The sequence below is a fragment of the Narcine bancroftii genome, chromosome 5, assembly GCF_036971445.1.
Source record: "Narcine bancroftii isolate sNarBan1 chromosome 5, sNarBan1.hap1, whole genome shotgun sequence".
Taxonomy (NCBI): Eukaryota; Metazoa; Chordata; class Chondrichthyes; order Torpediniformes; family Narcinidae; genus Narcine; species Narcine bancroftii.
This window is the reverse complement of record NC_091473.1, coordinates 106943904-106968988: the sequence shown is the minus strand read 5'-3', so window position 1 is coordinate 106968988 and position 25085 is coordinate 106943904. Positions and strand designations below refer to the sequence as shown.

The 25085-nt window shown below is 42.1% G+C and overlaps 1 protein-coding gene across 12 annotated transcripts in view; it reads right to left on the bottom strand.

The window, feature by feature from the left end:
• Positions 1–25085, bottom strand: part of osbpl9 (oxysterol binding protein-like 9) — a 293549-nt gene that overhangs the window by 243396 nt on the left and 25068 nt on the right. For 2 of the 12 annotated variants that reach the window (XM_069938647.1, XM_069938648.1), the window contains exon 1: positions 20832–20959. The exons of 7 other annotated variants lie outside the window; for them this stretch is intronic. In XM_069938647.1, coding sequence (XP_069794748.1) covers positions 20832–20942 — 111 coding nt within the window. In that variant the 5' untranslated portion in view covers positions 20943–20959. Of the gene's footprint in view, positions 1–20482; positions 20501–20831; positions 20961–25085 lie in introns of those variants that run through there. 3 more of the 12 variants (XM_069938637.1, XM_069938642.1, XM_069938643.1) reach the window with 3 other exon arrangements.

Below are 25085 nucleotides of genomic sequence, written 5' to 3'. Positions count from 1 at the left end.
GTGTGAATGAGTGTGTGCCCACGTACATGCACTGGATGTTTCCCAACCAGAAGCCTTGGATGAATCAGAGGATTTGCAACCTGCTGAGATGAGATCAAGGACATTTAAGACTAGGATCTAGATATTTACATGAAGTTCTGGTATAATCTGCGAAGGCCATCTCTGAAGTAAAGTAGCAATTCCGGAGGAAGCTAGAGACAGATACATGCCAGCTATGTGGGGAGTTCAGGCCATTACAGCCCACAAAGTGAGGGCAAATACCATAGATGGCTGTGATGCTTCATTACCTGATGAGCTAAACACCTCCCATGCCCACTTTTAGGAGAACCAAATAGTGCCTACTAGAATCCTTGCAAAGGTTGAAGACCCTGTGATATCTGTCTCTGAGGGCAAACCCTTGCAAGGTGTCAGGCCCGGACAGCATACTTTATGGGGTCCTGAAAATCTGTGCCAACCAACTACCAGCAGTACTCACAGACATTTTCAACATCTCATTGCTGCAATCAGAGGTTCCCACCTGCTTCAAAAGGGCATCAGTCATCTCAGTGCCCAAGCTGCCTCAACGAATATCTCCCAGTAGCACTAACTTCTACTGGGATGAAATGCTTTGAGAGGCTGGTCATCGCCAGAATTAACACATACCTAAGTAAAGATCTGGATCCACTGCAATTCGCCTATCATCACTATTGCTCCATGGCAGTCGCAATATTGCTGTCTCTCCACTCAGCTCTGGATCACCTTGAAAATAGCAACTCATTCTCTTCACCGACTACAACTCAGCCTTCAACAGCATTATTCCCTCAGTGCTGGTAAATACGTTACAAACTCTGGACCTCTGCACCCTCATTTGCAATTAGATCCTTGACTTCCTCATTGGAAGGCCACAGCCAGTATGAAATGGAAACACATCTCCTCACTGATTATCCACACAGATGCACTTCAAGAATGTGTGCTTAGCCCACTGCTCTACTCATTATACACCTGTGAGAGATGGGAAAATTGACCTAAAATTATGAACATGGAAGAAACTAAAGTTCATCAGTAAAATGGCTGAAACCAGTTCAAACAGGATAAGTTTGGGGCTTAGGATGCAGGAAAGCAGAGTCAGCACGATTAACATAAGAATCTTCTAGTCTTTGTGACAAGACCATAGGACTAAGATAAGGAATGGTAAGGTACAATAGAATGTAGGAAGTTGAGGTAGTCTGGATCAGATAAGGGTCTCCTAGCCCTGGACAGAAGTACCAAGTCATACATTTCTAATTAGCTAACCATACACAGATTTATACATATGAAATTAGCCAACCCTAGATAGAATGAGTCAACTCTGCATATCAAGAGACTGTAGCCCCGAGAATCAGGAAGGTGTGAATAAGGACAATGACATGAAGGGACACCGACAGGATACCCCCCCCTGGTTCTCCAAGTATACTGAAATTGCACGTAGGCAGGCAGGATTGCCTAATGCCAAACCTCTCCAGCAGGAGGCAGAAGAATGTAAGGGGGAGGGTATTCCTACACTGAAATCAACTGTATAAAAGTTGGGTGAGCCCCAGTGTGTGTGTGTATTCCCAGGGTAAGGGGAAGCACCCAACTTTGCATTGTTGTAGTAATAAATGTTCTTTGTTCTCAATTTTTGTCTCGAGCAATTTCTTTAAAGGTACTTTAATTCCTAACAAATGGGGGCTCGTCCGGGATCACACTCCCTCCACTGACAGAGTACCCCGACGACGAGAGTAGGTGCACCCCGGCTGATTCAGCTGGACTCACGGGCGACGGGTGGCTGGTCAGTGGAAGAAGCGAGTGATATCCGAGAAGAGGCATTGAGAACAAACGGCGGAAGGACGCGCGCTAGAGCAGTACTGCCAGAACTCGGTAAGAGTATTTTACTTGTTCCTAAGTATGGGAATAGCGGGCAGTAGAGATGAGAGTCCTGACACAGGACGTGACCACCAGATAGCTACGTACAGCCCGCTTGGGATGATGTTATCTGAGTGGGGCACAGGAAAGACCCGCGGTAAAGACAAACTGACGACGGTCAGGTATTGTTGTAATGAATGGGTGAGATACCCGGTTAAAGGGAGCTCCGTGTACTGGCCAAAATTCGGATCCGAGGATGAATGGATGTGTAAAGCTTTGAACCTATGGCTCTATCAAAACCAGAAAGACAATGTTGAGAGCAGGGAATGTGCAGCCTGCTGGCTCAAGGGATCCATTGAACAGCTGGTTTTGAATGAGAAAGAATCCAGGGATAAGAGAGAGGAGGAACCTCTTGTCCCTGAATCACAGGGTTGGGATGTGTTACATTCCCTCCCTCCACCCTATGTTCCTCCTATGCCGGCTCCTATCTTTCCTTCCCCTCCTATGACCTACACTTCTGCACCTTCCCCACCTCCCCCACCACTAGAGAAGAGAGAAGAGAGCAGGAGTGGTATGATAACTTGCTCACAAAGCACTCGATTACCACCTCTGTTGGCAGGAGAGAGAGGTAACTTTAATTCAGAACAGCGTGAGACTCTTCAGGAAGAAAGGGCAGAACCCTTTGATTCATTTCCCAGGGAGCAGGAACCCAGACCTAATAAGCCAGAAACCAATTGGATGAGACCACTGCGGGAAGTTCCCATGGGAGAGGGTCTCGGTTTCGTAAATGTGCCCCTGACCAGTACTGAAGTGTGTAACTTTAAGAAAGAACTGACCTCCCTGATAGAAGATCCCCAGGGATGTGCTGAACAGTTAGACCAATTTTTGGGACCATATATATATACAATATGGGGGTCTCGACATAGAATCCCCAGCAGGGGAACAATTGGTACTAACAGGTTTTGTTACCAACTCAGCCCCAGACATTAAGAGAAAATTACAAAAGACAGAAAATTGGCATGAGCAGGGAATAACCCAGCTTCTACAGATCACACAAAAAGCATTTGTCCAGACATCTGAGGATAAGCAGAAAGCAAAGGCTAACATTTTGATGCAAGCAGTTAAAGTAATAGTAGATGAGTAACATGGAAAAGGCAGGGACTGTGTGCCAGCTCCTGAATGTTGGGAGAAGTGCAGGGAGTGGGAGAGTAGAGACCAGAGATAATTTCATAAATCATGACTTCCCACTTCAGTCACTGACCAATATTGATTAAAATTCATGCTAAAATTTAAATGTCATAAAGGATCATTTTTCAATACTGAAGAATTAGCGAATTTAACTACCAGTTAATTCCAATTTATGAAATAAATTGTATTCAAATGTGATTTTGCACAGGGACTACCTGAGAATAGTGATGTTATAACATTTGCAGGGAGAAATGTTTGCGCAAATAGGGTGAGTTCTATACATCTTAACTTTAAATGTATGTGAGATAAAGAAAGGATCTGATGTGTAAAGTGGCTGGATCAGCCAGTTGAAGGGGGAGTGTGCATGTCCCTTTAAGTGCACTGTGGCACTTGAAATTGAGGCTTCAGGCTCTTGTCTTGCAGTTAGAGGTATGGAGCCCTATCAACACATTTAATACATTTCTTCTACACATTCAGCAGTCAAGGTCCGTGAGTTTAAAGATCACCCACCTCTGGAGAATAAAGATACCTCTGGGGATTCCTATGGGGATTCCTATAAGTTTAATCATTATCATTAAGAACTCACAGATCTTGTACCAGATGCTATTCAGTACATCTTGACTTAAGGACTGGAGAAATTGGCATGTTAGAATGAGATTGGCATGGTACCAATATTTCTTGATTCAATAATGACTCCACAAGCTCCAGGATTCATGCAGCAGAACTTTTAAGTGGAATATAATAGAAACTAGCCTGTACTTAAATTATTGTGTGTGCAATCTTCATAAGAACATCTTTTAACTTTTTTTGGTGCCTGTTTTACAGACTGTTTTAAATAAGGCCAGCTCCTGTGAGCTGTGGCACAAGGCATTTTACTTAAGGCAGAACTAAAGGTTGAATATGTTTCAAGTTCTCTTGCAGGGGCTCTTGTGCTGCAATGTCTGTTATGTACTCACTCTAACAAATTGGAGGGTTGTGCCCCATACAGACAAGCAGCTCCAACTGCATTTTAATAAGGTCTAACATATTCAAAACCCATGCAAATATGGTTTGTGTTTCATTTTACAATTTTTACACTAACACAAAGGAAAGTCAGATTGTTACAAAGTGCCGTAATTTAACATTTTTTTTCGTTTCTTTAATGGTTTATTCAGTTATTGTTGTATTTTACTTGTCTTTTGATTATTCAGTTATTGTTGTATTTTATTGCAGTTTTCAATGAGTTTGACATTTATTGTGGTTTTATTCAGTTCTTCTTGCATTTTATTGCAGTTTTCAATGAGCTTTACATTTTTTGTGTTTTATTCAGTTCTTATTGTATTTTAATGAGCTTACATGTATTCTTCATTGTTGTTTACTAATTTCTTTGGAATATTGTTCGTTAATGTTTTAAGCCCCCCTGGAATAGGGGCAGCAGAGGTTACAATTCAGCTCCTTTAGAATGTAGACAGGGCATAGATTTAATGTATAGTCATAATGGGATATAAGGGATCCCAATACGGACCAGGGGAATTAAACAGCTTTAGTGGAGTACTCTCGATGTTTTAAGTACTTCTGGAGAAGGGGTAGCAGAGGTTACAGATTGTACTGTTTTACAGGCTAGAGAGGGCATAGAGGCAAGGTATTTAGAATACGGATCAGGGAAACACAGTGGGGATAGGCAGTCACACAGTGAGGCACCTGTGTACACAGACTAACCGCAAAACAAACAATGTACATTTCACACAAAGGGGGAAACTAACAAGCTAACCGCAAAACAAACAGACACTTCACACAACCACGAGACACATAATCCCCCACCTGGCTCTCTCTCTCTGATCATCCCTGAAGGGGAACACCTGTTTCCAGGGAGCTGCTGCTCATCTGGTGGTTATATAACGTGGAAAGGAGCGAAGTAGAGTGCAGGGTGTCAAAATCCTCACAAAGGACATGGTGGGACAAAGACAGACAGAATGGTAGTCAGGATTGTACATGTAGCAGAGAGAGAGAGAGTTGACACATATGCTAATGTTAGCAGACAAGCTGCAACACACAGTTAAATCACAAGAAACAATCCACCCCCAGCTTGGTCTCTTTTCATCACCCCGTGAAGGGGAGCACCAGTTTCCAACAACGTGAGCTGCTTGACACTTTAATATCAGGCTCCAAACAGCCTTCGGAGATCGGTGGCCCTAGGGTTCGGGGCTGAAGAGGACATCAGATACTAGCCACAATCAAACGGAACCGCCTGACTACTGCTACTCGTTCGCTGCTGAAGGCAGCGCTTCTCATAGACTGCTACTCGTTCGCTGCTGAAGGCAGCGCTTCTCAGAGACTGCTACTTGTTCGCTGCTGAAGGCAGCGCCTCTCACAGACTTCGTCGGGACAACACTTACAAAGGTCGTGTGCTTCAAAGACACTGCTTCAATATTTCAACGTATGGGATGGACTAGACTCTTTACTGAGAACTGGAGCCTGATACTCCAAACCCTAATAAGCAGCTGGACTCACTCCCCTGACCTTCATGGTGCTCCCCTACCTAAAGACTTTACACAGACATTACAATTCGGTTATTGACCAGCTGGGTAAAACTACACCTTACACTTGAAAGATCAGTGTTACTGATCTAAAAGAAAAGTGAGGAGAGGGGGGGGGGGGGGGGATCAGTCACACTGACACTAGTAACCAAAGATCAGTAACACTGATCATGGTGAAAGATCAGTATTACTGATCTAAAAGAAAAGTGAGGATTGTGAGAGATGGGAAAATTGACCTAAAATTATGAACATGGAAGAAACTAAAGTTCATCAGTAAAATGGCTGAAACCAGTTCAAACAGGATAAGTTTGGGGCTTAGGATGCAGGAAAGCAGAGTCAGCACGATTAACATAAGAATCTTCTAGTCTTTGTGACAAGACCATAGGACTAAGATAAGGAATGGTAAGGTACAATAGAATGTAGGAAGTTGAGGTAGTCTGGATCAGATAAGGGTCTCCTAGCCCTGGACAGAAGTACCAAGTCATACATTTCTAATTAGCTAACCATACACAGATTTATACATATGAAATTAGCCAACCCTAGATAGAATGAGTCAACTCTGCATATCAAGAGACTGTAGCCCCGAGAATCAGGAAGGTGTGAATAAGGACAATGACATGAAGGGACACCGACAGGATACCCCCCCCTGGTTCTCCAAGTATACTGAAATTGCACGTAGGCAGGCAGGATTGCCTAATGCCAAACCTCTCCAGCAGGAGGCAGAAGAATGTAAGGGGGAGGGTATTCCTACACTGAAATCAACTGTATAAAAGTTGGGTGAGCCCCAGTGTGTGTGTGTATTCCCAGGGTAAGGGGAAGCACCCAACTTTGCATTGTTGTAGTAATAAATGTTCTTTGTTCTCAATTTTTGTCTCGAGCAATTTCTTTAAAGGTACTTTAATTCCTAACACACCCTTGACTGTGTGGCAAGGCACAATTCTAATGCTATCTATAATTTGCCAATGACACCAGTTAGCAGAATCACAAATGGCAATGAGGAAGCGGATAGGATAGACATAGATCAACTCGTTGAGTGGTGTCACACCAACAACTTTGTACTCAATGTTAGCAAAATCAAGGAGATGATTATGGACTTTAGGAGGAAGTCAAGGAAACACAACCTAGTCTTCATCGAGGACTCAGTTGTGGAGATGGTCAAGAACTTCAAATTCCTTGGTGTCAACATCTCCGATGATCTGTCCTGGAGTCTCCGTGTCGATACAATCATGAAGGCAGCTCAATGTTGCTATACTTTGTTAGGTGTTAGAGGATATTTGGTATGTAAATTTAAAATGTTTAAATTTTTGAAATTTTAAATTTAGAGATACAGTACAGTCACAGACCATTTTGGCCCACAATGGGCCACCCAATTTTACTCCATTAACCTATACCTGGTACGTTTTGAATGGTGGGAGGAAACCAGAGCCCCTGGAGAAAACCCATGCAGACATAGGGAGAATATACAAACTCCATATAGACAGCACAGGACTCAAACCCCAGTCTGGACCTGATCACTGGCACTGCAAAGGTGACGCGCTAACTGATATGCCAACCATGCCGCCACATCACTGAAGACACTCGAAAAGTTCTGCAGGTGTACCAGAGGGAGCATTCTGGCTGGTTGGATCACCGTCTGGTATGGAAACGCCAACTCTCAGCACAAGAAAAAAACTCCAGAGGGTTGTTAACTCATCCTGCAACATCACTGGCACCAGTTTTCACTCCATCAAGGACATCTGCATGAGGTGGTGTCATAAAAAAAAGCAGTTTCTATCCTCAAAGACCCCTACCATCCAGGCTATGCCCTCCTCACTCTGCTACCATTAGGGGGGGAAAAGGTACAGGAGCCTAAAGATGAGCACTCAGTGGGAGAAGAACAGCTTCTTCCCTGCTGCCATCAGATTCCTGAATAATCAATCAACCAAACACACTGCCTTACTTTTCGTGTACTATCTTTTTTATTTATCGTTGGAAGGTGGTTTATATGAATGTTTGCACTGTGATGCTGCTGTTTTAAGACTTGTTCCTGACAATAAATTGTGATTCTGACCATTTGTGGAAAAGTTTTCCACTGTATTTCTTAATGTGTATTTGATTTTCTCCAATTTAATAAAGAAACTGATATCCTTAATCCATTGTGAAACAAGATTAGATGCTTAGCTAATAGGGACACAAATGTTATTGCATCTTTCTGAAGGGAGTTGTCAGAGATTCTAAATATTGCAGTCAACGGGCAAGGTGGTAAATTGATTTTAAATATTTTGAATAGTGTACTGAAAGCTCCATTCCAGATTCCTTGTATTTTGGGGAACTGATTAAAACAATCAACTTGGGTGGCAAGGGGAGCATTACATCTTTTGCATTTGTCCTCTATTTTAGGATAAATGGTGCACAGTCTGGATTTTGAAAAGTGAACCCTGTGTAGCACCTTAACTTAATGAGTCCAAAACATGCGCAGGAGATGGCAGAACAAATTCTCTCAATAGCCTCTTCCCACAGATTCTCCTCAATTTCCATTTAACCAGTTCAGATGGGAGCAAACCTTTAATCAAGCTTCCCATTTTTTTGATATTCCAACTGAAAAATCTGACAAGTGTCCATCCACCAGGAGTACTCTGATTCATTGGATTATATGTTCAGATTTTGTGGGTTGTAGCAATCTAATTGAGTGTAAGCGCCAAGGTGGTTCCCCTCCCAACCACCCCACAATATACAAACAAATCTGCATACATACCCACATACTTACTACACTCGTCCCCGATTTAAGACTAAACAATGGGGACAACACTTTACATCAATGTGGTCTAAATGTCCTTGCCCCTAAATGCCAAGGACTCAGAGAGTGCTCTTAGGTAGAAAAGAAACATAACCATCCCTCCCACAATTTTGAATTAGATTTACAGGCACATTGCAAGACACTTTGGTCAGCTCCACGTCACTCAGCCCAATATGTATAAATTTAACAGTGGTAATACCGTATTATGTAAATTTTAGAATTCTACCTTAACAATCTTAACAGTTTGGTAACTGCAGATTTAAATAAGAATGCCCAACATGCGGCGGCGCCCCATTACTCTCACATTTTAATCAGCTATTTTGTTTTTTAAAAACATCTTGATATATCTTCTTGCTTCTTCAGCCAAAGGAAATCCTTCACCTCATCATCTTAAGTGATCCATAGTCAGGCAAGGTAGATTAACACACATCAGACCCCATGCAGGATATGGAGTTCCCATCTGACATCATTGTACGCTGCCAAGGCCACTTTTGCAGTAAGATCAGGGAAAACTGAGGTAGTTATCGTCTTGTTTTACCTTGTGGCATTCTCTGGCACAGCCTAGGATATCCACACAACCACTGTAATCATGAAGTCTGGTCACTATGACCCATGGTGCTCCTCTGGCCTTGGTATCAGCCTTTGGGTAATGTGTGTTCAGTCAACCAATGGCTCTTTATCAAATCCAAATGACTCTTTTGCTCATGTCGGTTCCTTCGGGAACCCTCACTATCCTGATGTTATTTCCCTAGGACCTTGTTTTCAAATCCTCACATCTATTTTCCAGCTTTATCATATCAGCGGTGAGAGCTTTAATTTTGTTTTGCACTGAGCAGATGTCATTGTTACATCCTGACATTGAACATTTCAGCTCCCCAACAGTATCTTTAATTTCTCTCAGTCTGGTGTTTGTGGATACTTTATCGGCCACAAATTGCATTTTTTATAGTCTGTAGCTTCGACCTAAGGGCCGCCAGCTCTTCTCCAATTTAATAGTCTCTACAAAGTCTTTACAAAGTTTGGTTAGCCCTGCTAGCTTTATCTGCTCAAAGTCAGTTTCCTGTTCTTCCTGGTCTGACAGTGAACTGTCTGGGGAGACAGGATCAGGCAAGTCTCCGTTTTCAGTCTGCAGGTTAGGCCTCTGGGGTTGCTGTATGCAGTGTCTACTTTTAGCTTTCTTGTTAGGCATTTCAACACTTCAAAATCCACCTCTGTGACTTCAAAACATACCCATCTATAATCAAATGGTAGGACACGGTCTGGATGCTGTTAAATAACATTTAATTAATACAATTCGCAGGAGCTCTGTTGATTGTGACTTACTCTATCAACTTCTCTTTTACCCTCCCCCCCCAACCCTTTCCTTTATTTTTAGTCACATTCTTACCCCCCCCCCCCAACTTTACAGATAAAGCCTTACTAATGGGTGGTACTGTGAGGGTCGCAGTTAGCTCAACGCTGCTACGGCGCCAGCATTCTGGACCTGGGTTCAAATCCCGTGCTGTCTTTAAGGAGTTTGTACATTCTCCCCGAGTCTGCGTGGGTTTTCCACAGCCCGTCACCATACTGCATGTCTAAATTTTTTTTAATTAATATACCTAATTATATACTGATAAAGACTCTAACTAAGCAGGGATAAGGAGACACTTAGTAAGCTGCATCAACCAGCTCTTCATCCTGGGTGACACTATTTTATTCAAATAACTTTATTCAAACAGCTGTATGAGCAAAGCGTGACCAAGACATGCCATTAGCTGAATATTTACTCTTATCTTCAGCAAATGTTTATGTATTACTTCCGAGAACATTTACTTTCACAGCTTTAACATTTTACGAACATTTTTAAACATCCAAAATCAGATTCTCCAAAACCCTCATTTATCCAAAATTTTTTTTGGAGCCGAACTGACTGGAGGCCCCTCGGACTCCTGGCTCGAGTGGGGGCCTTGGTGAGGAAGTGTTGGTGATTTGCTTTTTTTTGGAGAGAATTAAACTTTATTTTAATGCTTAAAAAGCCTTACCCTTAAGAGAAAGAGGGTTTTGGCTTGTATAAAGAAATAAAAGTACTGCATTTTTACAAGAGACTCATTTGACTGAGGAGTAATATTGAAAGTTAAAAAGAGATCAGGTTGGTCAGGTTATAGCTTCTTTCAATTCAAAAGTGAGAGGTGTTGCTATTTTGATTAATAAGAAGTTGCCTTTTAAATTAAAAGAAATTATTAATGATTTAGTGAGTGGACTTCTTGTTGTAAATTGTCAAATTTATTTGGAATTTGGACTTATGAATATTTATGCTCCACATGTTGATGATGAGAAGTTTATTCAAGATTCTTTTCTTATATTGGCACAGGCATACGAAAACGCAATGGTTGCTGGAGATTTTAATTGTTGTTTGGATCCATTATTAGAGAAATCTCCAAAAATGGTGACTAGAACTAAAATGGCAAAACAAATTTTATCATTAATGAAAGTTATGAACTTGGTTAATATTTGGAGAAGATTAAATCCTAAAGAGCGGGATTATTCATTTTATTATTTTCGAAATTATCAGTTCAGCTGCAGGGTCGTATAACATCTGCTGAATATGAGTAGAACATTGTAAGATCATTCGCTATTGGTAATATCATGTACAAGTTCTGATAAAATAAATACTACAAATCAATGGAGATTCAATTCTTCATTGCTGAGAAATGTTGAGTTTTGTAATTTTATAAAAGAGATCAAATATAGCCCAGAAAAGAAGAAAAAAAATTACAGGAAAAACTCTCCCCACCATCAAGAACATTAACATGAATGTTGCTGTCAGAGACCAGCAGTAATTATCAAGGAACAACACCACCCAGGACATCCTCTGTTCATGCTGCAGGTTCAGGAATAGTTGCAACCCCTCGACCATCAGACTCCTGAATAACAGACTCATTTAAGGACTCTTACTTTGCTCAGTATTTATCACTAAATATTTATATTTTGGTATCTGCAGTTTGTTTACATTTTTCTTTTATTTTCATTTCTTTCTTTTTATGTGCAGTTTACAGTTACTGGTAATTAGACACTCTGCCTGGCCCACTGGAAGTAAGAATCTCAGGGTTGTATGTGATTTCACACACAATATATTTTAAATTTGAACTTTGAACTTTCTTTGAACATTTAGGTTTTAAGCAATGAGTTTCCAGGTGTTCATCTTTACCCTGCTTATACAACCTTAGTTTTGATAATGCAACTGCAATTATATTTCCAGTCACTGTAGTTTTGGGGGGACTCAGTGGTGTTTATCCTTTGAAAGATCCTAGAAGGGTTCACCCATTTCAATGAAACTACCTGCATTTAAATAGCACCATTAACAGAGTCATACATTCAAAGCACAAAGAAATCAGTTATGAGCAAAAGGACAAAATTGGAAAGCAAAACTCTCAAAAGAATGAATGAAAGAAGGAGATGACAAAGTTTGGATGGCATAAAGAGGTAGATGGATTTGAGCAAAAGCTTGATGAGAATTTTAAAAATATGGACTGGAAGCCAAATGTCTGCAAACACAAGATTGTTGGTGGATTGAGGCCAAGCATGGGCCAGGATACAGACAGTGGAGTTCTGGGGGAAAAAAGTTTACTGTGTGGAAAATCTGGCATTATTTGAATAGTTATTGGTAGGGAATGCTGTTAGATCTATAATTAAAAGCCCCCATAAGAATTGGTATGACACAAATTCTATTCAACAAGAAGGTAGCTTTGGGCAGAAGGTACAGAAGCCAAAAGACCAGCATCTCTCGATCTAACAACAGTTTCTATCCAATAATTATCAGGTCCTTGAACCTCCCCTTGTAACACTCATCAGGGATTACTATGACAGCACAAAAGGATTGTCAACACTATTGCTGGGTCACTTTAAAAAAAAACAAGGATAACTGACTATTAATCATCATCTTTTAATTCAATAAAGTATACTACTGCAGATTTTGGGTTTTTTTTTTAGACAAAGTACCTATCCAGCTTCAGGAAGTAAGAATTTCAGTGTACAAGTACAATGTTTATGAGAATAAATTCATTATCATTATAAAAGTCAAACTATAAAAATGAAATGAGAGAATGGCACTCCTAACAGAAAATAGGGCCTGTTTTATCTTGACCAATATAATTATACATTGCAAAATTGTATGTGATGGTATAAAAGGAATAATATACAAATATTTGCAACAAATATTTGGTGGGAAAAAGACCCCATACTCAGAAAAGTATGAATGGTTGACTTTGAATTTTCTTTCATGGATGCTTCATCTCCAGCTGAGTCCCTCTAGCTTCTCATTATTTGTGAAAAATTACATTACCTGCAATTTATTGTGTCTCGTTTATTAAAAGAAAGCTTTCAAACATCAGAATGTTTATTAACTCGGTATCCCGCAAAATCTAGACTAATTCTCCTTGACACAAAGAAAATTGTGGGAGAAAAGATGAAGGTATTTGAAACCATGGTATATAGACAATTCCCACTGTTGAAGGGATCAAAAACCAACAACATGGAATGACTACGACTTGTGAAAGAACAAAAAATGACATTTACAAGATATTTACAAACACGGAAAGTAGCTTGGGTCTGGAATACACTGTCAGGGATAGTAAACACACTGAAATGCTGGAGGAACTCAGCTGGTCTTTTCAGCAAAAATATATTTGCCGACATTTCGGGCCTGAGCCCTTCTTCAAGGAAAAAAAAAATCAGAAAAGGCAGAAGCAGGATATATCAGAAAGTCTCAGAATTCAAACAATGGGGGAGGAATCCAGACCAACAAAAGGAGTTAAATGGATATCATCATGGGCTAGGTAGAATTTATCATGTCTGTGAAAAAAGAGACAGGGAATGGAGAGATGATGGGGGAAGAATAGGGGTTAACGCAAGACAGAGAAGTCAATATTAATGCCATCCGGTTGGAGGGTGCACAGTCAGAAAATGAGGTGTTGTTCATCAAATTATGGGTGGTCTCAGTCTGGCAGTACATGAGAGTATGGACAGACATGTCGGCAACGCATGACCACTGGGAGATCCACGCTATTGGGGCGGACAGAGCAGAGGTGCTCAACTAAACAATCTCCCAGTCTGTGTCCAGTCTCTCCGATGTAGTGGAGACCACAGTGGGAGCATTGGATGCAGTAAATAACCCAGGCAGTTTCAGAAGTGAAATGTTGCTACACTTGGAAGGACTGTTTTGGGCCCGGAATGGTGGGGAAAGGGCATGGGCGCAAGTGGAGCATCTCTTGCGGTCATAGGGGTAGGTCTCCAGGGGCTGATTAGTGGGGATGGAGGAGTGGACAAGGGAGTCACAGAGGGAATGGACCCTGTGGAAGGCAGAGATGGGAGGAGAGTGGAATGTGTTTCTAGTGGTGGGATCATATAGTAGATGGCAGAAATGGCAGAGGAGGATGTGTTGGAGGCTGAGGCCGGTGAGGTAGTAGGTAAGGACAAGAGAAACCCTGTCCTTGTTGCACATGGCGGCAGAGGGGGCCAGGGCAGATGTGTGGGTAATGGAAGATATGTGGGTGAGTGCTGAGTTGATGGTGGTAGAGGGAAAGTCACGTTGTTTGAAGGAGGACATCTCTGATGATCTGGCATGGAAGTCCTCATCTCAAATGCAGATGCGACAGAGACGAAGGAATTGAGAGAATGGAACGGAATCCTTACAGGGGATGGGGTTGGAAGAGGTGTAGTCGAGGTAGCTGTGGGGGTTGGTGGTTTTATAGATGTCTGTCAAGAATTTGTCTCCTGAGATGGAGACAGAAAGAGATCAAAGAAAGGGACAGTGTTCCTTGAGATGGACCAAGTGAATTTGAGGTCAGAATGGAAGTTGGCAGCAAATGGATGAAGTCAATGAGCTCATCATTGGTAGATGAAACAGCACCAAAGTAGTCATTGATGTTGTGTAGGTGTGTAGCATGAATTGCTCCACATAGCCAACAAAAAGGCAGGCATAGTTTGGGCCTATGGCTACCCTTTTAACCTGGAGAAAATGTGATGATTCAAAGGAGAAATTATAGAGGGTGAGGACAAGTTCCTTCAGCTGGAGGAGGGTGGTGGGGGAGGGAGACTGGTTGGTTCTATTGTCCAGAAAGAAACAAAGGGCTTTGAGGCCCTCAGTATGGGAAATGGAGCTGCATAAGGATTGGATATCCATAGCAAATATGAGGCAATCTAGTTCAGGGAAAACTGGAAGATGTTGAAGTGATAGACGGTGTGTGAAGTGTTCTGGATGAAAGTGAGGAGACTGGACCAAGAGGGACAAAACAGAGTCAAAGTAAGCAAAAAGCCGGGCCAGAGTACATGGACACAATGTGCCTACTGGGACAATTTGGTTTGTGGATCTTCAGTAGGAGGTAGAAACAGGTCATACAAGGTTCGTGGCCATGCCAGGGATGTGACAGAAAGTGATGAGTTCACAGATGGTGCATGATACAGTGGTTTGGTGAATTTTGGTGGGGTCCTGTTGGAGGAGCAAGTAGGAGGTGTCTGAAAGTTGTCATCTGGCTATGGCCAGATAGAGGTCAGTGTGCCAGACTTCAACAGTGCCACCCTTGTCTGCAGGTTTGATGGTGAAGTTTGGTTTGGTGCAGAGAGAGTGAAGGGCCAGGTATGAGTGAGATTGGAATATGTGAGGGGAATAGTGAAGTTGATACAGTTGATGTCACGATGGTAGTTGGAAATATAAGGGTCCAGAGCAATAGAAGACTGGAATGAGGTGTCCAGGAGGAAGACACTTTAAAGCAGGAGAAGGGATCTATGGAGGGGGATGGAGAATTGTGGTTGTGGAAGTAAGCATAGACACAGAGCAGTCAGAAGAAGAGTTCAACATCATGGCACACACAGAATTTGTTGAGGTGTGGGTGAAGGGGGTCAAAGGTGTGGCCTCTACTGAGGACAAAGCATTCAGTCTCTGAGAGGGGAAGGTCAGAGGGGATGGTGAAGACCAGGCATGGGTTAGGGGGAGGTTCAATGGGGTGGAGTGAGTCAGGAAAGGGAGGAGGATGGTTCTATAGGTGGAGGGTAGGAAGGGTCCAAGGGAGGGTTGGGAAAGTCAGAGGTCCGTGTGCTCCCAGAGCCAGGGTGGGAGTTTGCTATGGAGATTTGATCCTGAAGGTCACAGGAGCCAAGGTGGACACTCACGTCTGAAGCTCGGTTCTGTTAGTCACCAAGTTTAGGTTGAAAGTTCAATGGAGGCAAATTCAATTGCATTGTTCAAAAGAATAATTACTGGAAAAAAAATTCACAAGGGTGAGTAAAGCAACAAAGTTTATGGATGCTGTGATTGAGTGCTAGTGTACCTCAGCAGGTCACACAGCATCTGCAGTAAGCAAAGGGAAATAACCAACAATTCAGACCCAATTCTTTTGTCAAGGTATCAGCAGAAAGCAAACAGGTGCCTGAACAAAAAGGTGAGGGGAGGAGGGAAGGAGCACAGGCCAACAGGCAGGAGGTCATACGTGGATATGGCTGGGAGGGCAGAAGAGAAAAAAGTTGAGAAATGATGGGGGGTGGGGGGGGGGGGAGTAGCTCTCTGAATGGAGGGGGATAGGGTGGTGGGGAGCTGGAGGAAAGGACACAAGGGACCAGCCTAACAGTCGATGTTAATGCCATCTGAGAGAGTGCCCTGACAGAATATTAGGTGTCATTCCTCCAATTTATGGTGGATTGGTAGGTCATATTGATGGGAGAATAGAGGGTGGAATTGAAATGGTTGGCCACTGGGAGGTCCCTGTCATTGCAGTGAACAGAGCGAAGTTGCTCAACGAAGCAATCTTCCAACTTGTGTGCAGTCTCTCTGATATAGAAGACAAGAGAAGCACCGTATCTAGTGGATAACTCCTGTGGATTCACATGGTGTCGTTTCATTTAGAAGAACTATTTGGGATAGTGAGTGGTGGTGAAAGAGGAGGTATGGGTGCAAAAATAGCATTTCCTGCAGTCACAGGGATAGGTGCCGAGGGGACAATTGGAGGGAAGAGATGAATGGATGAGAGTCACAGCGGTACATGCAGAGAGCGGAGAGGGGGTGATGTGTCTGGAGGTAGGATCAGGTTGTAAATGGTGGGAATTGCGGACGACAATATGTTACATATGGAAGCCAGTGGGGTGGTAGGTAAGGACAAGGGGAATTCTGTCTTTCTTACACCTAGGTATGGATGAGGCCAGGGCAGATGTGCAGGAAACAGAGAAGAAACAGGAAAGGGTTAAGTTGATGGCAGTACAAGGAGAGCCATTTTTTTCCCCCCAAGAAGGAAATCTCAGGTGTTGTGGAATGGAAGACCTCATCCTTGGACCAGCTGCAATAGAGATGGAGAAATGGAGAGAAAAGAATAGAATCTTTACAGGTACAGGATGTGAAGAGCTGTAGTCAAGGTCATTGTGGGAGTTGGTAGGTTTGAAGAGAATGTGTCCTGAGATAGAGAGGTCAGGAAAGGGGAAAGCATTGCCAAAGATGGATCAAATGAATTTGAGGTCAGTGTGATAGTTAGCAGCAAAGTGAATAAAGTGAATAAAGTTGACAAGTTCATTATGGATACATGAGGCAGCACCAATGTAGTAGTCAATGTAGAGGAGGAAGAGTTGAGGAGCCTTTCTGTGGACACTTGGAGCATGGATTTCTCTACATAGCCAATAAAAAGCAAGCATACCTCAGACCCATGACCAGCCTTTTGACTTGGAGGAATAGGAATAAGTCAAAAGAGAAGTTATTGAGGGTGAGGACGTGTTCTACCAGACAGGGAAGGGTGGTCGTCAATGGGGTCTGGCTGGGTTTGTTATTGAGAAAGAAATTAAAGGAATTGAGGCTTTTTATGTGGAAGTTGGAGGTGTATGATGATTGGACATACATGCTGAAAAATAAGGCAGTCGAGTTCAAGGAACTGAAGGCTGTTGAAGTAATGGAGGGGAAATAGAGGTATTTAGGATGTCAGCTGGGAAGGAATGGACAGGGGGTGCAAATGGAGTTGAGGAAAGATGATGTCCATTCATTGGGGCAGAAACATGTGGAGACAATGGTTCTCCCTGGCCAACTGGCCATCATGAGAGGGTCTCAGATTTATCTTATCCCACTGCAATTTTTTTTGCTTCTTTATTTAACATACACTTGCACAAAACAGCATGGCATTTTCTTCCAAATATTTTATTTCTTCTGTGACAGAATATGTGGTGTTTTATATTGTATATAGATAAGATTTTGAGATATAAAGTGTGGCAGGCTTTTTTTTAAAGTGTAGGTCACATACAAATACTTCAAAACAGATCTCATTTAAAATACTGGAACTCTGCTTAAGCTAGACAGGCCGGCTCCGAAGGGCTTTGCAAAAGCTTTGGGGAGTGCCCAAGGGACTTCAGTAATGGATTGTTGTTTTGAAAAGCAACAGATGAAAGAACTCGGAGGATTAGGTTTGGAGCCGCAGCCTATCTGAGTGGAGGTTGCTGTTCTAAGAGGGTCATGTGGTTTTGCAAGCAGAGAGGGGATAAGGCTTATCAGCGAGAGCACCATTCAGTTCTGCAGTTTTTACAGTTCAGCAGTAGCTGGGACTGGAACAGAAGAAGCTGACAAGCTTGCGGAAAAACCCCATTTGGAAGAAGGGTTGTCAGTGCTTAGTTCACCCTGGTCAAACCTCTTGTGGTCCGTACAAGAGGAGAAGACTGGCTGTCTAATGTTTCACTTGAAATAAGGGAAACAAAAAGGAACTCTATGATGGCTTGAAAGAAAGAGGTCATCATCTGGAAAACCCTGATGGGGCAAATTTCTTCAGCGTGACACTGACGTGGCTGATTAGAAGGGATTAGTTTATGTCCAGCGAACAACAAATCTCTCTCTGAAAACCGACAAGAACCTTCCTGAGCAGGAACCATTTACCTTTCAAGCACCAAACCCTGGTGAACTTTATAAATGTTAGATTCTGTGAACAGTATAAGAATTGCCTGCAACCAGTGAACTTGGAGGAATGAGAAGTGAGACTGGACTGCAAATTAAAGAACTCTTCTGAACTTGTATATACCTTACATATTCATGCACTTAGAATTAGAAGGGTTTTAAGTTTGGTTAGTTAAGTTAATAGTGATAAAGTTTGATTCTGTTTTCAAGTTTAAAGATAATTAAAAGCAACTTTTGTTTAAATAACCATTTGTCTTGGTGAATATCTATTGCTGCTTTGTTTTGGGGTCCTCTGGGCTCGTAACACTTATCTACATTTTTTGCTTTTGTAAAGGTTCATATTCTGCACTCTATGGTTCTGTACCTCATGATGATACAGTGTACTGATGATTTGGCTCAACAAGACGAATAGTATCCTTTCTTTGCAGTAACTACTGATTCTGTGAAGTATGTTCTGACCACATCTAATTCCATGAACAATATTGGAACAAGATTAGAGAATGAGCACACTGAAAATTTTGTAGAATCATAGATCTTTGATTAAACCTCAATGGAAACAGTGGAACAAATAACCAAAAACTGCCACTGCTATGGACTTAATTACTCAATGGTGATTCTATGTGTAAATTTTTTAAATTTTGGACAAAACTACTGATAAATTCCTTTCTCTTGACTGCATCTTCTTCCATTCCTGCACCAGTCACAATACAAGTTTTAGTTTCCCCTTTGCGCATCACACACTGTGCTCCACCAAATAATTATTCAAAGCACATGAATAATATCCTAACTTTTCAAATGCATACACACAATGTAGACCCCTGTCGCTCACCCAATACAATCATCCTTGTGACAAATTCAAAGTCTTGAGGACAAAAAGCTTCATTTAGCATGGAAACAAGCCCTCATCTCACAATACCCATGCCTCCCATCAACTAATCACATTTTCCAGCATTTAATCCAAAGCCTTCTGCACTTGCACAATTAAATACTTCAATGTTGTGAAGGAGCCTAGCTCAGACTAATATAGTTCAAATTTAAAGCAATTCTAAGTGCTTCAATGGAATCATGCATAAATACCCATTATAATTTAGTTTTACCAAATGTTATGAAGATTTCAAGGGTATTTATACACAAACATGAAAACAAATTATCTCTAAAATAATACTTTTTCACAACATGGAAAAAGGGCCACCAAAAGTTTTTAAGAGGGAAAAACTTTTTTTTTGGTCAAAGTATCACATTTTTTTTGAAGACCAAAATAATCTCACTTCCTACTGACAGGAGAAACAAGAAACTTGGGCAGGAACAGGCCCTTCAGAGTTTCAAGCCAACTCCACTTTTCAACAAGTTCAAGGCTGATCATCTTTATATATAAAACTTTAAATTTAAACATTCAGCACAGTAACCAGCTCTTATGGACCATAAGCCCATGCTGCCCAATTGACCTACAATCCCCAGTACGTTTATTTTGAATGGTGGGAGGAAACTGGGGGCTCCCCAGAGAAAACCCATGCAGTTACATGGAGAAAGTACAAACTCCTTACAGAAATTAAGCAATATCATTTTCAAGCAATAAAAGTTTCAAATAAAAACAATGACTGAACCTCTACAGCCCATAGAAAGAGAACTTCAAATGTTCTCCAACCAGATTGAAGAAATAATCTAATTTCAGTGTTAAATTTATATTCACTCTGCACCAGCTGGTTAGAGAATCAATTTTCCATTCTCATCAACACTGAATAGAAGTGGAATAAATTTTTAAAAAGGTAAATAAGGATTTTAGTTTAATTATCCAGTTACCTAACTGTACTACACAAAGAACTCAGCAATACCAGAATAGCATTTCATAGATAAACAAAATCACTTCTCCCATCACATTTCACAATTTTATGAATTTTACAGGTCTGATATTTTGTTTGCAAACAAGATAAATGAGATACAGTAACAAGATTTAAATTGCTAAATTATAAAAAGGTTTTGTTTTCATAAATATTTATAAAACTGCATATAGATTAAGAAAACTCAAAAATATTATTTATGTTTCTAAACAAAGGAAAAAGGGTTCAGCAAGCATTTTAGCATGAATAATAAAGGAACACTCTGCAATGAAAAGCAGATAACATCCCTCCACCATGGGTCATTCTTTTGACAACTGCACACATCATTCTCCTGACTGATGGTGCGGAATTACCGTGTTCTGCAAAGCACTTTACATCCTTGTGCTGGGGAGAGAAAAAAAAACTCCACCCTTACTTCAAAATGCCATCAGCAGTAGGCCCACTCCGTTATCATAAAGCCAAATAATCTATCCTCATTTGGCAGCCTTACCCTTTAATTGAAGTCCCACCCGTTTGTCATCTCTTGATTGGCCAGCCCAATTGAGTTGCCAGGCTCTCTTGACGAACCAGGAATGGCATTGGACGGCGACGCCGCCACCCACACGCCTCCTGTTTAAACCCCACGAGGGGCCGGGCCCTTTCTCGCCTCACTGTCAAGCATGTCGTGCCCCGTGAAGGCAAGCGGGTGGCCTCGCCCATTCCCAAACTAACTCCCGCTTCCACCCCAGTTCCTGAGCTCGTCCCGCCACCTCAGGTCCACCCACCGTGTAGTAAGAGAGCAGACCAGCGTTGTAATCGAGCACGAACCATCGGTACTGCCATCCTTTCATAACGTTGGTCCACTTGCTGAGTGGCCCTTCCAGGATCGACGCCATCTTCGAGGAATGATAACAACCCCCCCTCCGTTACGTCAGCGCTCCCCGCTCATTGGCAAAGAGCTGGGCCGAGGGGAGGAGACCAGCTGAGAGCCCTTCCAGGGAGCTTCTTGTTTAAAGCGCTTCTCTTCCCGGTGACACTGACTCGACTTATTCTAATAATTAACTAAATCATTCGCTTCCGCTGTGAAACCGCTTCGTGAAACTTTCTGTCCTCCGACGGAACTCTTCTGTCAGGATCATTTGTTGCCATGCACAGAAATACAATGAACTGAAATTCCTTTTTGTTTGCTGCAGCCACACAAGTATGAAAATTACATCAAACAAGTATAAATGTCAATGACTCCAGATTATAATGAATAGAAAAGGAGTGATAAATGTTGACAGTCTGACTGTACCCGAACAACCCGTTGAAACAACGTTTCTCCAGACCATGGTGCACGTTCAAAACAATTTACAGTACAGAAAGATCACATAAATAATCAAAAGAAATATAAATATTTAGGATGATTGTCAGTCTCACAGCCTCTGGGAAGAGGCTATTCTGATTTTGATACTCCTGTCCCACCTTCTTGGTGGTACTACTACTACTGGGTGGAGATTGTGTGCACTGGGTGGAAAGGGATGATTCAATAGGGCTGACAAATATTTAGTCGTCTTGGATTAATGTTCTGGTAAGAATAGTCGGAGAAAGTTCAAGACCTAAAACGTTGGGGGGTGGGGGGGGGGGGGGGGGAAGAAGTGTTCTTGAACCAGCATTTTGCTTTCCTTGAGGCAGCACTCTCTGCAGACTTTTGCCTTCCCAAGTTTCCAGACCAGGCCATGATGCAATCATTATACTTTTCACAGTACATTTGTTGAATTTCAATACAGTCTAATAGCATGCCAAATCTACTCAGACTCCCCACATTTACTGGTCCCAGAAGAGTTTCTCCAATCAGTGGACGCCCAGGAACTTGAAACTGCTAACCCTCTCCACTGTAATTTTGTCAACGAAGACTTTCTAAAGTCTTTCGTATTGATAACATTGACAGCAAGATTGTTACTCCAGCTCCATGGAACCAGATTCCTAATGTACATCCCATATTTTAATGTGTCATTACCTATTTTCAACCAAAAGTAGTGATTTGATCATTAAATTTACAGACTGTGTTGGAGCTGAACTTGACTACTCATGGGCATGGAGAGAACTAAGCAGAGGACAAGCATAAAGCCTTGAGGTGGTCCTGTGTTGATAGTCAGTGAGGGGGAGGTGGTAATGTTATTAATTTGCACTCATTGGGTTCTTCTGAAGGTAAGGACTCAGTTACAAAGGGAGGAACAGAGTCCCAGGTCCTGAAGCATGATTATTATTTTGCTGGTATGATGATTGATGATTTTTAAATCTGAACTGTAGTCAATGAACAACAGCCAGATGTAGCCATGACTTGTGCATAGCACACCAATCCTGATCTCACCTGGTTCTCATGATCTAGATATATATTGGTCAAAATTAAACAATAAGAGCTGTTTTGTGACTACTGTTACAAGCTCAGAGGACCCCAAAACCCAGCAGCAAATGAAATTCACCAAGACAAATGGTTACTTAAACAAAAGATGCTTTTAATTATCTTTAAACATAACTTATTTAACCTAACTTAATCCCCTTCTAATTCTAAGCTCACGTGTATGAAATGTATGAGTAAGGTTAGAAAAGTTCTTTAATTCACAGTCCAATCTCACTTCTCATTCCTCCAAGTTCACTGGTTGCAGGCAATTCTTATACTGTGCACAGAATTTAACATTTATGAACTTCACGAGGCTTTGGTGTTTGAAAGGTAAATGGATACCGCTCAGGAAGGTTCTTGTCGGTTTTCAGAGAGAGATTTGTTGTTGGCTGGACATAAACTAATCCCTTCTAATCAGCCACGTCAGTGTCACGCTGAAGAAATTTGCCCCATCAGGGTTTTCCAGATGATGACCTCTTTCTTTCAGGCCATCATTGAGCTCCTTTTTGTTTCCCTTATTTCAAGTGAAACATTAGACAGCCAGTCTTCTCCTCTTCTATGAACCACAAGGGGTTTGACCAGGCTGAACTAAGCACTGACAACTCTTCTTCCAAATGGGGTTTTTCCACAAGTTTGCCAGCTTGTCCTGTTCCAGTCCCAGCTGCTGCTGCTGAACTGTAGACCTGAATTCTCTCTCTTTCTCAGAGAAAACCACATGACCCTCTTTGAACAGCAAACTGCATTCAGACAGACTGCATTACCGGACCAATCTTCTGAGTCCGTTCATCTGTTGCTTTCCAAAACAATAATCCATTACTCCACACCATGTCTAATTAACACCTACTTGTGAAATCCTTCAGCAAACAGTTTCCATTGTTTTTACAAAGCCACTGGGAGCCTGGACTGTCTGGTTTGAGCAGAGCTCTGGCATTTTAAATGAAATCTGTATTGTGAAGTGTTTGTGTTTGTTTGTGACCTTCACTTAAAGAAAAACCCCACAATTTATCTCCTTTAAAACATATCTATATAATATAAAATAGCAGTAACAATAGCAGCTCGATGGGCAGGCAGTCGGGGCATTGGGAGCTCCTGTGGGTGGACAGTCAGGGGCATTGGGAGCTCCTGTGGGTGGACAGTCAGGGCATCAGAAGCTCCAGTCGGAAGGCAGCCAGGGATTCAGGAGCTCCAGCGGACAGGCGACCAGGGTGAAGATCTGCAGTGGGGGCATCGGTTAATTGGATGTGCAGGCAGTCAGGGCCAAAAATAGTGGGATGGGTTGACTTTCACATGGGTTATAATGAAAATGTGATTTTGAGACCAAAAAAAAGGGGGGGGGGGGCAGATCGACTATTACATGGGGTGAACAATTACAACAATATATGCAGTGCCCTTCATGAAATTTTGATGGGGCGACCATGACCCCAATATGGAATGATGAGAAAACAATAAATTCTGCACAAGCATTGTGTTTGGAAGCAGTAAAATTGTTTGGGAGGATCTGGCTAGCTCAAACACCTTTAACCTTCTACCGGCATCACCTACGGCTCCTAGAACGCTTCCACCAGCGTTGTCTCTGCTCCATCCTCAACATTCATTGGAGCGCTTTCATCCCTAACGTCGAAGTACTCGAGATGGCAGAGGTCGACAGCATCGAGTCCACGCTGCTGAAGATCCAGCTGCGCTGGGTGGGTCACGTCTCCAGAATGGAGGACCATCGCCTTCCCAAGATCGTGTTATATGGCGAGCTCTCCACTGGCCACCGTGACAGAGGTGCACCAAAGAAAAGGTACAAGGACTGCCTAAAGAAATCTCTTGGTGCCTGCCACATTGACCACCGCCAGTGGGCTGATATCGCCTCAAACCGTGCATCTTGGCGCCTCACAGTTCGGCGGGCAGCAACCTCCTTTGAAGAAGACCACAGAGCCCACCTCACTGACAAAAGGCAAAGGAGGAAAAACCCAACACCAACCAACCAATTTTCCCCTGCAACCGCTGCAACCGTGTCTGCCTGTCCCGCATCGGACTTGTCAGCCACAAACGAGCCTGCAGCTGACGTGGACATTACCCCTCCATAAATCTTCGTCCGTGAAGCCAAACCAAAGAAAAAGAAGGTAACATGCACCTATTTAAACTGGAAGACAAAATATATGTGAAATCCGCTACATCTCAAACCCTTGCTGGTGGAACGAGACCATCGCTATGTATATTGGTTGGACTATTGAAATTGTCTGGACAAGTAAGTAGTAGACTTCAATGAATAGCGTGGTGCCAAAAGATCAAAATAAGCAGGACATGAAGTCTCTGGGAACTGGTAGAGTAGGTCTCTGGAGTAACTCTTGTGTCCTGATAATACAGAATAGAGAATTGTTCAGCTGTGTAAAAGAATAATTGGTACATCGATTTCAGATTTATTGTCAGAGTACACGCATTACATCACATACAATCCTGAGATTCCTTTTTCCTGCAGACGTGACAGAATTACTACTAACTGGTAGTGCAAAAAATAAACTGTACACACAGTCAAATATATAAACAAAGAACTGTAAACAGATAATGAATGTCAACAAACTCTGCAATACAGAGAGAACAAAAAGAAAATCAATAAAGTGTACAAAGATTAGCGTATACAGAGCCGTTGTCATACCCACACTCCTGT